Genomic DNA, 13,814 nt, shown 5'->3' on the forward strand with positions numbered 1-13,814 from the left:
ATTTGAGCTCTTTCTGTACTTCCAGAAAATCTATTGCCACAGATTTAGGAAAACATATACACTGCTGTGCCATTAACTCATTTTAAAAGCTGTTGGTTTTTTTAAAATAAAGCATTTAACAGTAAATCTGATTTTTAGTTTTCTGGGGTTTTTTTCAGTGGTGCCACCAGGGAGCCCTGGGCCCATCACCCGGCACGAGTCCTACGACAGCTTGGCCTCCGACCACAGCGGGCAGGAGGATGAGGAGTGGCTGTCACAGGTATGCCTTGGGGGGGGTTCCAGCTGTGGAAAAGAGGAATGGGAGCCACTGGGAGTAAAATTCACAACTTTTCCTCCAAGTGGGAAGTAAACATCCAATAGCCTGGGTATTGCTGTGTGTGAAACTGACTCCACTCCTGAGTGGGGTGTGAATCTGCTGGTGTCAAAGCAGATGAAGCCCCATCATTCCTGACTCAATCCCATCCCTGGGAAGCTCAGCACCAAGTGGGAAATTTCAGCTGGCAACAGCAAGTTACCTGTCTTCCTTTTTCTCCTGGTATGGTCCTTTTTGGGCAGGGATGAAGGAAGTTGGCAGGATGATGGTGTCTTTTGAGTGGTGGCCTGTGACTCCCTGCATCTGAACATAAACATGGGACAGTAGCTGGTTGACTTCCTTCCTTCCCTGGTTACCATTTCCAGCTGATAATTGCTTTGCCTTATGGCCAGATATAAATACTATATGGCTTTAGAACTGTCCTGCTTGGTGGAGGACTTTTACATGAGGTCAAATCTTTGTCTTTTTATCCAGTCTTGCTCTGTCTCAGTCAATGAAGCTTCTCTGTAAGAACTCAGTAAATACTTGACCATTTGGCTCAAAACAGAACTTCAGTGTAAGAGTGTAGGTCATGAATAATACACTGAGAATTAGTTCCTGTTAGAAATGAAAGGTTAGAGTTAAATAAATAAATAAAATTTACAAATGCTCTGGATTTGCCAAAGCAATTACAAGGTACCTGATCCATGGAATTCACCCTGACAAATTAGGTGGGTTTCCTCTGGTTTAAGAACAATGTTGTTATGGGAGTGATGCATTAAATGTGTTGCTGGGGTGTATGGCATAAATATGAAATATTTATGGCTGGGATTTGCTTCTCCCACTGGTGAATAAATCATACAGAGCTTTTTCCTAAAATGAGAGGTTAGGTTTCCACATGGACCTGTCCAGGAGGAGCATTCACTGGGGAATCCAGTCATGTGAATTTACTTACCTGTCTGAGGTTCCAGATGTGGCTGCACATTGAGGTATCTCATTTATTTGGGCTGTGTCTGATTTCTCAGAGCACAAAGATGATGAAACTTCTCAGTCAGGGTAGTCAACCGGAATTTTATCTCTGAACTCTTTGGGACCAGATTTTACCTGTAGTTTTCCACCTCTCCAGGACTGTTTGGAGGTACTTGCATGTTTTACTGTTCTGGTGAAACCTCAGGAAAAAGAGATTATAGTAAACCCACCTTATGGGTGCTTGTTTATTAACAATTCTTGAAGATGTAAGATGTCAACAGAACTTAGACTGCTTGAACTTCACCACATCCATCCCTCTAGAAGAGCAAATATATTTATAAAGGGGAAAAAAACCATCGCAGGTGATGTCACAGAACACAGATAACTCCGAGAATGCTCCTGGAATGTTTAATTCTTGCTGAGAGCAGGAGTGATGATAGCCCTTGGAGCACGGTAATGCTGGCGTTCTCTGAGCAAGCCACTTCAGATTAAGCCTAAAGTGCATGGATGTTTTTCAAAATTAAAGTGTTGTTATCAACAGTAACAGCAAGCAGTGAAAAAACACCACCCTTCACTTCAACTTTTCAATTAGAACAGTGGGTAATGTGTGCTGTCAGTGGGAAGTAGATACAATATGTTTGTCCTGCACACGACAGGAGAGTGAATAGGAACATCTGGCCGTAGCCTCAGTAAAATTGCAGAGGCATCTGTTTACCTCTCGGCTCTGTGACACTGATGGTTTCAAGCTTAAAATACACAGATTACTTTATCTGTGGCCTAATTTACACTGCTACATAAAAGCTACTTGCCTCAGAAACGGCTGCAGCCAAGCTGAGTTAGGCTGAGCTAAATGCAAAGATGGAAATAGAGCTGTGTAGGCTGTGGTTGTTGTCTGACATTAGCAGAGAACTGACATCATCCAGGGTTTCAAATTGCTTCTTAAAGATGGAGAATCACTACTAGTATACATCTATATACCTACACAAAAATCTGTTTTCATGAATTCCCTTGCTAAATTGCATTTCTGCTGTGAAGCTGATTGTTGTTTTAGCAGAAATTGATAAGAATTCAATAGTCTATTTTCTATTTTAAAAGTATGAGTTCACCAGAGCTTAATCTTTTTATTCTGTGTTTCTTTTTTCTGATTTTTAAAAGCTCTTTTTGATTTTTAGTATTGTCTTGCACGGTCTTTCCAGCCTTAATGATTCTATTCTCTGATTACAGAAGTTCTATGCTTTGTTTACCCTTTTATTTACAAGGCCCAATTTTCCTGAGCACAAACAGCCTACTTCCATTGAATTGTCAGAATTTTGGTTAAATTGGTGTATTTGTGTGGACCCCGTGTGTGGCACATCCACGGTTGTGTTCCTCTGCTGAGCGTGACCTGGGCTCATCCCAGCGCTCTCCCCATCACTCTTGGTTATGGATCTTGTGCTTCTCACAAGATGCTCTGTGCCAGCCCTCTCCTCACATTTGCCAACAGGAATTAGGAGCTGTGATTTGAAATCCAGTTCTCACTGTATCCATGGGAAACAGTTTAAGGTGTGAACTTTCACAAAGCAGCTGTAACAAAGCAGGAACGAGCTCTCTGGAAGCGCATCCCTCACCCTGCTCAGGATGGGGGATGTCTGGGGGATGTGGGCTCTTGGTTCCTCTCTGTTCCATGCAGACTCAGGCAGAAATGTGTTCCCTGTTGGCCATAGCCTTTGAGTTTTGGGGTGCATTTCATCCTGGCAAGGGGAGGAAACAACAGGATCAGGTCAAGTGGTGGCCAGGATGAAGCGTTGATCTTCAGAACAATTTAAGAACTGGGGTTCAGTGTCCTGAGACTGGTGGTTCACAAGCTTTCAAGTCTCTGCAAGAAGCTCTTGGCTTTGGCTAAAGTATCCATTCCCTAGCAAAGACATCCCGAATTTTCCCTTGTTAAACATTCCTCCAAACACCCTGGCTCAGAACACTCTTTTCACTTGGGAGCAGCAGTATTCCAGGAGCCCAGTGTCCTGAAGGAGCCATTCATTATATGAAGTTGCAGCTTTGCATTCATCATTTCCGATATCCCCTTCCCACAGGTGGAAATCGTGACTCACACTGGGCCTCATCGACGCCTGTGGATGGGTCCTCAGTTCCAGTTCAAAACCATCCACCCCTCAGGCCAAACCACCGTCATCTCCTCCAGCTCCTCCGTGCTGCAGTCGCACGGGCCCAGCGACACCCCGCAGCCTCTCCTGGACTTCGACACAGATGATCTTGATCTCAACAGCCTCAGGTAAAAACAAAACCCATTTCCCAGCTATCTCACATTTGTTGTGTGCAGAACTTGCCTCCTGCCACATGTGTGGGATGTGTCACAGTTTTCATCAGGCTTGTCCAGAAATCCATCCAGGCCAAGCAGCTCAGATTCCTTTTGCTGCCCCTTCTTGGGCACGCGACAGGGAAAGACAGAACAAAGTCTGGTGGCCTTGCTCAGTGTCCTCTTGCTTTTCACAGTTTCTGCATTGCTTAATAAATTCATTTTCTCAGACGTGAGTGGGAGCTTTATGCCATCAATTTAGACAGCGGTCAGTGTGTTGGAACAGTAAGTGAACTTCTGGAATATTTTCCTCCTCCCTGTTTTTTTTCTTTTCCCATTCCTTTTCTTCCTTCCTTGTACTTCTTTCTAATGTATTTAATTCATCTGGTTTTGGACATTGGCTGATTTGGAATTGGGGGCAGGGGGTGGGCCTAAGGAAGGAAAGGAAGGAGTGGGTTTATATTTACTGGTGATTTGTAGAAGAGATTTATGCTCCAAGTGTTTGTCTCCTGCCCAGTAACTCCGGATTTAACAAGTTTCCATGCTCCTGACTCTGCATGTGATTTGAAGTCCAAAGTTCTGTGGTAGGGACTTGGATTGTTTGGGACTGTGTCTGAAACTCTTAGGAGTAAAGCAAGAGAGATGGATAATATGACTAATCCCATTAAAAGTGGGCAGTTGTCCTTGGACTGGAAGTCCATGGGTTTGAAATGTGTGATTTCTCGTTGTGTGTAATTGCTGCCACGAGTAAGGATATAGCTGTCAAATATTTGATTTTTTTATTATATATGTGTATACGTGTGCAGAAAGAAAGTAGAAATAAAAAGAAATAAAACAGATCTATGTTACAAAAGGAATCAACAATTACAAATTAAAAGGCTGGTGTTGAGGAGGGTCATAGAGGCTTTTTAACCAGTTTGAGTAGGGTGAGGTTGTTCCTGTGAGGCTCCCTGAGAGCTCCCATCTGAGCCACCCTTTGGGAATACCCACTTTGTGTAAGTCTCTGGGTGGATTATCCCCATCTCAGCTGCACCAAGTGAGGGAAGTTTTCAACAGCTTTCAAGCCATTTCCCAATTAAACTGCTGCTTGTCTCAGCAGATTCAGGTTGGGCTGGGATTGGGCCCTGCTGAGGTGGCCAGGTGCTGACTGTGTCTCGTTGCCAGGATCCAGCCGGTGCGCTCGGAGCCCGTCAGTATGCCGGGGTCACCGCGGCCCGCCGCCGACCGCAGGGGAGTCTCCACAGTCATCGATGCTACTTCAGGTAGGAGCACCTTCCTTTGCTGTTTCACATTTGTGTCCATCAGTCTGGGCTTTTGTTTTGGCTGGTAACATGTTTGCTAATCATTGCTATAAAGGTTGTCCTGGTTTTCAGCTGCACCATGGGGTAAGTGCTGTCTTATGCAAATACTCAATCCTACCATAATGATGATTCCCCCCCCCCCCCCTTACCACTCAAATGTGAAGTCACAGCGTTGTGGTAAGATCTGGACACACTATTTATGTAAAGTTTAACATGAGCTATAGAATGCTACAAACTGCCTAAACTAAAAAGCAGAACATTGACAAATACTAACACTGAAATGCTTTTATTAATGAATGCCTAAAGCATAGAATATTACAGTTCCATCTCATTTATAAAGTAGCTTTCATTGAAATGTAATCATAAATGTAATTGATTTCTGTGAACAGTCAGGACAACAGGAGAGTTTATCTAATGTTTGTGTAACAGGCACATTTTCACTGCTCTGCTCTGAGAAGAGTGTGTAGATTTAATACCACAGTGGTTGTGTTAATATCAACAGAGTAATAGATTTACTATAAAGTTCTCTTTTCCCCTCAGTGCTGGGGAATAGCCTGTCTAAAGAAACAAGGGCAGCAGAGCTTTATGTTCCAGTGCAGCTGTACAGCGTCTGAGGGTCCACACAGCAGGATTTTGTCAAATAAAATCTCTCACAAGTAGAATTATTAAACACACAGCATTAGTCAAACAGTCAAGAGGAGAGGATTTTAATCTTTAGCGATTTGAAAATCCCTGGAGACTCCTGATTGGATTGAGGTTAAACTGTAAAAAGAGACAGTCACACATACAGAAGGGGGTTTCTGAAGGTTGGTTTAAAGAGAGTTAAAATAAAAGCTCCTGTTTCAGACTCTGTTTGCTGTTTGATATAAATGCTGAGTCCAAGATACTTCATTGTTTGCCAAATGAATTTATTTGGGTATTACAGGATATTTCATGTATGTGTTTATAACAGAGTTCAATAGTAACCACGTTTACTTTGGCTATTGAGAATTGTCCTTATAAATTCAATTTTCAGATATTTAAAAGTTGTTAAATTAATTCCTGTTGGGCTTAGACAAACATCTGATGCTGGTTATTGAAAGGGAATTTTGTTTGGTTTACTCTATGACAAAGTAACTTTGAAAATAATTGTGTGATACAGAAGAAAATATCAATGCATCATAAGTTATAATTATTGTAATTATATAAGTTATAATAAGTTATGATTATTTTTTTGGCCTAGTTCACCTATGCTTATTGCTCCTAAAAGGTTACAAGTTGGAATCACAGGAGTGCTCAGGCTGTGTATGTGACACTTGAGATTCAGAGTGATTAATGGCAGAGCTGTGCCTCACTATCAGCTGATACAGAGATACCAGGGTGGAGATTTTTCCCTCCTGTGTAGGAGCAGTGCCTTCACCTGTAACAGGGATGTGCAATAATTCTGAAATGTGACCATTCTTTGACTGTAGCACTTCCTAAAGCTGTGTTACTCCATCTACAACAGAAACAATGGACGCACAGGACTGTGCCTCTTCCATGCTAAACAACTCCTGGGGTGTGGATGGGGCTCTAATATGAACTGACTCATGTGAATGTGATGAAGCCCCATTTGTAATGCCTTTAGCATGTGTGTCCATATTAAAATTGCCAGAATTCATTGTATACATTGTTAGGACACTGAAAATGTATTTACTGTACAGCAGTGACTCAGTTTGGTTATAACACCTCATAAGTTTCTTATAAACAATACGTGGGTTTTGTTAGGGACATGCTGATGGCAGTATTTTATTTACTTCACCCAGACAGGTTGGGTTGGAATTGATTTTTGATTCAGGGATTTAGCATCTCTTTGCAGGTTTTGTATTGCTTGAGCCTCCCTCTTTCCTTTCCCATGCAGAACTTAGGGGTTCAAATTCTAGATTGTGTGATGGTGTGAATTGTTACAGAGTAAAGGAGACACAAGTTAAAAACACACTCTGTGTTTGGAGATTTCAAGCTGTTCTTGTAGCAAGGCCCAGCAAAGGAAAGAAGAGTATTTTATGCTTATTTTCTTCTCTTCCTGCCTCTGAGATGTGCAGAAAACTCCATTAATCTCAGCTGTGGATGGGAAGGGTTTGGTTTTAAATACCACTCATGTACAGCACTGGGTTTTTTACAGCATTGGATTTTCCAGTCCACCACTTCAAGTATTCTCATTTCCTGCTCTTCCTACGGCATGCCCTACATGGCTGATGTTCTTTATAGAAAAGGCATTTTTAGGTTTGAAGGATTTTTAAGTAGGTCATAAATTTTTCCTGCCTGAGCTGAACCAGGAAGTGATTGTTCAGCTCTGGCCCTGCATTGGAGCCTGTTGAGCTCTATGAAGATGCTTATCTGGAGGTTTGATTGCCTGTTGCTTGGAGATGCAACCCGTGTGGCGCCTCTGCTTATCCGACTCATCACTTCTCCTTCCTATCAAAAGACTTCAAGTACATGTTTATCATCTGCCATTATCCTTCTGCCATTCTCAGTAGCTTCCTTCCTTCTCCCCCGTTGGTGACAATTCTGTTGTTGCATTTAATAAGCAGTTTGTTTGCTTTTTTTTAAGCATGCATCTGTAAAACTGTGGTGTACTAAGGACAATCTCCTAAGATCATTTGCAAAAGTCTTCATTTAAAAAGTGCAAAACTCTCATACTGTTATCAATAATGAAAATTTGCAATGGCATTCTCAAGGTGGATGGCTGAATCTGTAAAGATTGCTTGGATATATTTTACAAATGTGTATTTCAATATGGTTCTCTCAATTCAAAATTCTCCTAAGACACTTTTCTTTGGTTTATTTTTTCAAGAAAAATCTGCAAAGATTCAGTCACCTAAAGCTACTGGACATTTGTCCCTCAATGCACACATTTTAGTCATATGCATCATAGAGAGAACATGCCCTCAAGGATTAAATGCACTGCAATTCCAGATGCTGTTCCAGATTGGCAGTTGGAAATGTTAAAGGGACAACAGTGAGTTTAAATCTTTGTAAAGCAGGAAGCCTTTGGTGATAAGGCAGCAGCAGAACCACTGTACAGGTAGGAGCTGCTCGCTGTGTGTAGGTGTCCATCCTTCCCAAGGCTGTCCTCAGGCTGTGGGCTTGGCTTTGACACCGGTGGGTTAAGTCTTAGTAACTCAGGTTCCATTTAAGACTTTATTAGAGCCCAGAGATGAAAGAGAAACCTTAAAGAGTCCTCCTGTGTGCAGGAGATGCTGCAGCTGAAGGTCACGCTCTTTGCACACCAAAACCACCCAGGCACCTCTCTGAATTTTCATTCTATAACCTGTGGAGGAATGGCACACATCATATATATTACATACCTTAAAAATTAAACCTGGTAGAACTCTCTGAATAATGAATGATGCAGAAATTAAAGGTGCAGGAAGGTTGGGATATCTGTACAGTCAACCCTGAGCTTTCAGAGCTAGAAAACCTCTAGAGAAAGGATTTTGCAGCAGTTGCTGGTCAGTGAGTTTGCCCACACAGCTGCATTGAGTGTACACACAAGTGTTTCCCTTCAGCTTCACCCCAGGTGTGGGCTCAGGCCCTCAGGTGTGCTCAGTGACTCACTTCTGCTCATTTAAGAGAAGTGGCTGCATCTGTGTGTCTGGCTATGGAAAGCCTTGTTTGTTCCCTCACACAAAGGGGTTTTGGACACTTACCCATTAGCCAAGTAATGATTTGGTTGCATTGCTAGTGGAGGATGAGAACACTGACGGAGAAATTGTCTGATCTCTTTTTTGCATCAACCTCTTCCTTTCCTGCTGGGAGGAGATCACAGAATGGAATCATAAATCTGTTCCTTTCTTGCTTAGGAAAAATGCAGAAATTGAGTGGGAAGGATTTCAGTGAACTGCGGCATTATTTAATGAATAAAATTAATTTTGTAGAAGAAAAAGATCCTGAGGATTTTTTTCATCTTTGCTTGTGTGTGGGGTGGGGGAGAGCCTTAATGTTCTCAACTGAAACCTGGAAAGTGCTGTGCTGCTGGGGGATGCACACATCATTTTTTAATGAAGATTGTTTATTACTGTTGTATGAAACTCTGACAATACTGAGCTCTCTTCTGGTTACTTCAATCAATGCCCACTTAAAATCAGCTTGTAATTTAGTACTTCCCTTTCTTTTGTGTGTGACTGGCTGGTCGTGGACAGAGAGCTCTGCCTGCAGAGGGTTTAATGAACAGAATTGACTGGGGTTTTGTGGGGGAGGGAATTGTCCTTTTATTGTTCATCACCACACCTGTGAGGCAGGGACCACGGGACGAATTTTTACTGTCCAGCACTGCTCTCACTTGGAATTTAATAAACACTTCTGCTGTCACACCTTAAACCATCTGAGCTCCTTTCTGTTGTATGCACGATCAAATATTTATTCCCAAACGCTGTACACCACAAAGTGCTGCCTCGGAGTAGCGGAGATCAGTTATTCAGGTAGTAAAGATGTGTGAATGCAGCTGGCAGATGAAGTCACCAACATTGTGAATTCCCAGGCTGTCCCTGCTGCCACAGGCAATAAGTGCCAGGCTGAGCCAGGGCTGGGTTCCCATTCCAGGAGCTCCGGTGTCACGGCTGCTCGAGCTGCCCTGCTTGAGTGGAGCCAGCCAGGGCTGCAGAGAGATGAAATCAATCCGGGCTGCAGTCCTTGACCTGAACCTGTAATTACCTGCATGGGATAAAGGTGGTTTGTTGTGGCAGATAGAGATTGCACTCAGGGCTGCAGAGTATAATGCTGAGCTTTGAAGGCAAGGAGGGGGTTTGGCCCCTGGGCTGTTCTTCACAGCAATTGAGAGGTTTTAATAATGGGCAGAGAACAAGCTGCTCTTAGGGGGCATCACCTGTTCAGTAACACAAAACACCGACCCAGCACTGCTTGGTTTGCAGTTATGTGTCCTGTCAGCTTAAATTTACATGAGTTTAAGTTATGGTTCTTTCCTGGAATAACTTCTGTGCTGATCCTGTTAATATATCTATTTGAAATGCTTATTATGTTACCTATTTGCATAACATTTTATGCATTATTTCTGTGACTAGTGACAGCATGTGGGATATCTCAAGTATCTTTGTTTCCTCAGTGCAGTAGCACACACTCACATGTGCTCCTGCTCTCTCCATCCAGCTCATCTGCCTTGCTAAGTGTGTGTGTGCATGAGCTGCATAATGCAAAATTCTGGTACTTAGAATGTTTTCAACTTGATTTATTTAATCTAATTTGAGAAAATGTTATCTGATGATTTTTGAAGAGAGCCTTAAGACAGAACTGACTCCAACAGGCTCCAAGATGCCAATGCAGTGTACATGATTACATCTAGAAACAGCTATGCCCTATAGACTGGGGAGATGTGAGGAGAAATTAAAATGACCTGACACTACTGACTGGGCACTTGCTGCTGGATCATTGCCTGGACTGGGAAAAGACTCAGCTGCAGGGATACATGGAGTAGCATTAATGTCTTGAAACACTGGTGGGTGTTTTCTGGAGGCAGGAGAAGTACACTGGAGAGGACAAGCATGGGAGCAGTGAGTGAAAGGCAGCAGAATCATTAGATACTGATTTAATTTTCCACCCTGTGATGATTGTGGGTGGTTTAGTCAGTTGCAGAGATGGGAGCTCACTCCCCACAGCACAACGTGGTGATGTGGAGTAGCTTTACCCTGCAAGGGACAGAGGAGACTCCTCACCCCCATTTGCCTCTGGTACAGCTGAGCAGTCTAATAGTGATTGAAGCAGTTGATCTCTTCTAAGATGGTTGTGTTTCAAAACAAGTCTGTATCAGCTTCAAAAAATGGTGCTACATGTGTCTGATTTCACTGGTGAAAGTGAAAAATCAGCAATTTCTAGAGCCTGTTGTGCTGGGTGGAATTTGACTTTAAGCAGTTGAGGTTCCTGGAGGTGCTGCTCTCCTTGTTCATCTCCCCCGTGTGATTTTTGGCCCAGCAGTTCCTCTGTTGATGTCACTGCTCCCTGAAAGCTGAACTGTGATGTCCCCAGCATCAGAACCAAATCCAAGGCAATGGGGTTTTTCCTCACATAGGAAGATAAGTTGCAGTGGGGCCCCCAGGGGCCCTGATAATGGTCACTGGCACAGTGCTGCTGCTCCCAGACAGTTGTTCTCGTGTCACACAACCTGCCTGACGTGTGTACAGGGCTCCATTAATGCAGCCTCTGCAGTGTCTCACTGCTTAAGTGTGAGCTACTAACTTCCAGTTGGGGAAGCCACCTTCAGTTCATGTCAGCTGAAAAATAGCAGTAGACTAGAGCATGGTCTAAGCACAGAAATGCCTTGGGCTTATTTAGGGGAAAAAAAATAATCTTATTATCCTGGGTATTTTGCACTAGTTAACAAAACCTCCTTCTTAATATGAGATTCTTATGTGCCCCTTAATTATCTTTCATTAACAGCTGTTAATGTGGTGTGTAGGTAGCTTTAAAGCTCTGAATAAGTGGGAAGTGTTGATTCTAATCATATCTGACACCACAATCTTCTGTGGAACAACACATGAGCTGAGATTCCCGATGGGCTCCTGTAGGATACAATATTTATTATAGCTGGAGATCTAAGAGCTCCCAGCTACTGTTAAACTTACAAGAGATCCAGAAACCTCAGTGTCTGTACTTGTGTTTTGAGAGATTGCACAGAAATAACACACCACTGGTATTTGCAGGCAGCGTGTGCATTGACATTTCTGCTCTTTTCCTACCCTGCTTAAAGGAATCGTTTTGCAAATCTTTATATTTTTATAAGCTTGTAACATATTCTAAGCTCATCTATTAATCTGGACTGCTTAAAATGGGCTTAAAATGGATGTGCAAGTTAAAAGAAGAGTATTTGAATTTTGGAGTCAGTTTTGTTTCAGGGAAAGCTTCATTTGTAACCAGCTTATAATAGAAACATCCTTATTTAGTGATTTCACTAAATTAGGATTTATCTTTTGAAGTACTTGCTCACCATTTCCCATGTTTGCTTTGGAAAACATCTAAATATGCCTCATTATTTCTTGTTGCCACTTTGGCCTGCAGTCTGTTAGATGTTAAGGGTTTCAGCTATCAGGATTCTGGTTCTGGTCCTCTTGAGATCCTCCAGCTTGTCCTCCCCTCTTTTCAGGAGGTGTTCCAGAACATCAGCCCTTGTCCTCAGGGCTCTGCAGACTCTTCCTTTTGTCTTTCCTCCTGCTGTTATTTCCAATGTAATATCAGCATAAGCACTTATTTTCACCACTGTTAGTCCAAAAAGAGCAGGTTTTAACAATTGTCTGTTATTATAAGGTGTAATAAGGATAAGTGAGCAGAAGTGTGGATTTAGGTGTGTGACACATATAACTGAGCTATTTGGCGTGATAAATTAGCCATTTAGGCATTTCATCTACTCTAAGGTGGAGTTTAGCCCTTGAGAGTGTTCCAATCACAGCCTCCTCACCCTGGCTACTCGCTGGAGTAAAGATGTTCTCTGCTGGGAATAAATATTTTTATCTAAGTTGAAATACAGCCTGTTGGTGCTTACTTGTGTATATATTTTATTGCCTCGGTGACGTAAGGGGTAAAGAAACAGATGGAAAATATTTTGTTTTCCTTAATTATCCAACACTGTGGGATACCCATTGGCTTGGAGCTCTGGCTCCTCCCCTGCCTTGGACTCCATCCCTGGCATCACCCCAGCCAGATTTTAATAGTTCTTTATCTGCTGCTTGCACTGCTTTTAACTTTCACTTTTTATTACAACTCAGGCTAAATTGGGTGCTGGTTACTGCTCCAGCTCTGGTTGGAGAGCTCCGAAAAGCCAAAGCTGGTGCCAGCAAGTGGCTGCTGCAGAGAGCAGGGGGTGGGAGCACAGGGTGAAAGGAGTCCCTGATTGTCACCATCCTCCTCCTCAGCTGCTCTTGTGTGCAAGGAGAGTCCCCAAGGTCCCAACCTCCAGCTGTGGGGCTTTTATTCCTGCTTGGAACAGCCCACCTGGGACTCACCTCCTTCCAAAAGGAACGTGGAGTCTCCGAGGGAGCGCTTGAAGCCAAGCCCTCCATGTGTGCATAAACCTGGTGCTGAGCCCCTTGTGAAGGTGAAAACAAGCAGGGCAGTCAGCAAATGACAGAAAACAGGTTTGGGATTATTGGCATCATTATCCTGGGATTTCTCTCCAGGTGAGAGGTGGTCCCTGAGCCCTGGTGCCTCGAGTCTCTGCTTGGTGCGGGCCTGGAAAATGGAGCAGTGGGAAAGCAAAAGGTGCTGATAGGAACAACATATGGTTTTTGCTGGAGTTTGGCCACAGATTTAAGGCCTCAGAGTGGATTCCTGGGGCCTTCGTATCCTATCCCAAAACCAACACGAAAGCCTTTCCAAATATATTTTATAAGCTCTGCGATTGTAATAGTCCTATCAAAAATCCCATGTCCCCAGGTCAAGTGGGGTGCAGACTGTCCTCTTCTGAAATCCCAGGCTTGCCAAGCCTTTCTTCCCTGATACTTCCCTCCAGCAGCAGCGGGCAACCATTTGTGCCTGGTGTGGAGCACCCCGGGGGCTCCGGCACAGCTGCTTTCCCTGGGGCTCACATCTGCTCGGGAGCGGGGCTCGCCTGCCTGGCTGTTTGTCCCAGGCACAGCTGGCCCTGGCTCCCTACAACCCACCTGGACTGCGGGATAACTCCTGGAATTTGCGAGGCTTTGGCACGGGTTGGAGTGGTGGAAGTTTTGGTAACTGGCTCTGCCATCCCCTTTTGTGTTGCATTTCCTCTGCTCCAAGTCTCGGTGCTGTTGATGTGAGACAGGCAGAGAGCAGGAGCTGCAATCTCTGTCATTTTTAGCTTCTTTCAGTTTTGGGACACTACAAAGAATCCTGACTATACCACTCCAGAAAGGTGCTACCTCCTTAATTTTGCCTTGATACAAAAAAGCAGGAGAAGCCACTCTTGCAGTAAGAATCCTGCTAGCTCCTTGCAGTTCCCATTAATTAGGCTTTTCACCTC

General features: G+C 43.5%; 1 protein-coding gene across 9 annotated transcripts in view; it reads left to right on the forward strand.

The window, feature by feature from the left end:
- Positions 1 to 13,814, forward strand: part of BCAS3 (BCAS3, microtubule associated cell migration factor) — a 301,373-nt gene that overhangs the window by 123,904 nt on the left and 163,655 nt on the right. For all 9 annotated transcript variants that reach the window (XM_017730953.1, XM_017730954.1, XM_017730950.1 and 6 more), the window contains 3 exons: positions 159 to 259; positions 3,331 to 3,527; positions 4,716 to 4,813. In XM_017730953.1, the coding sequence (XP_017586442.1) occupies positions 159 to 259; positions 3,331 to 3,527; positions 4,716 to 4,813 (396 nt within the window). The remainder of the gene's footprint in view (positions 1 to 158; positions 260 to 3,330; positions 3,528 to 4,715; positions 4,814 to 13,814) is intronic.

The sequence above is a fragment of the Corvus brachyrhynchos genome, unplaced genomic scaffold (genome assembly GCF_000691975.1).
Source record: "Corvus brachyrhynchos isolate BGI_N302 unplaced genomic scaffold, ASM69197v1 scaffold283, whole genome shotgun sequence".
NCBI lineage: Eukaryota > Metazoa > Chordata > Aves > Passeriformes > Corvidae > Corvus > Corvus brachyrhynchos.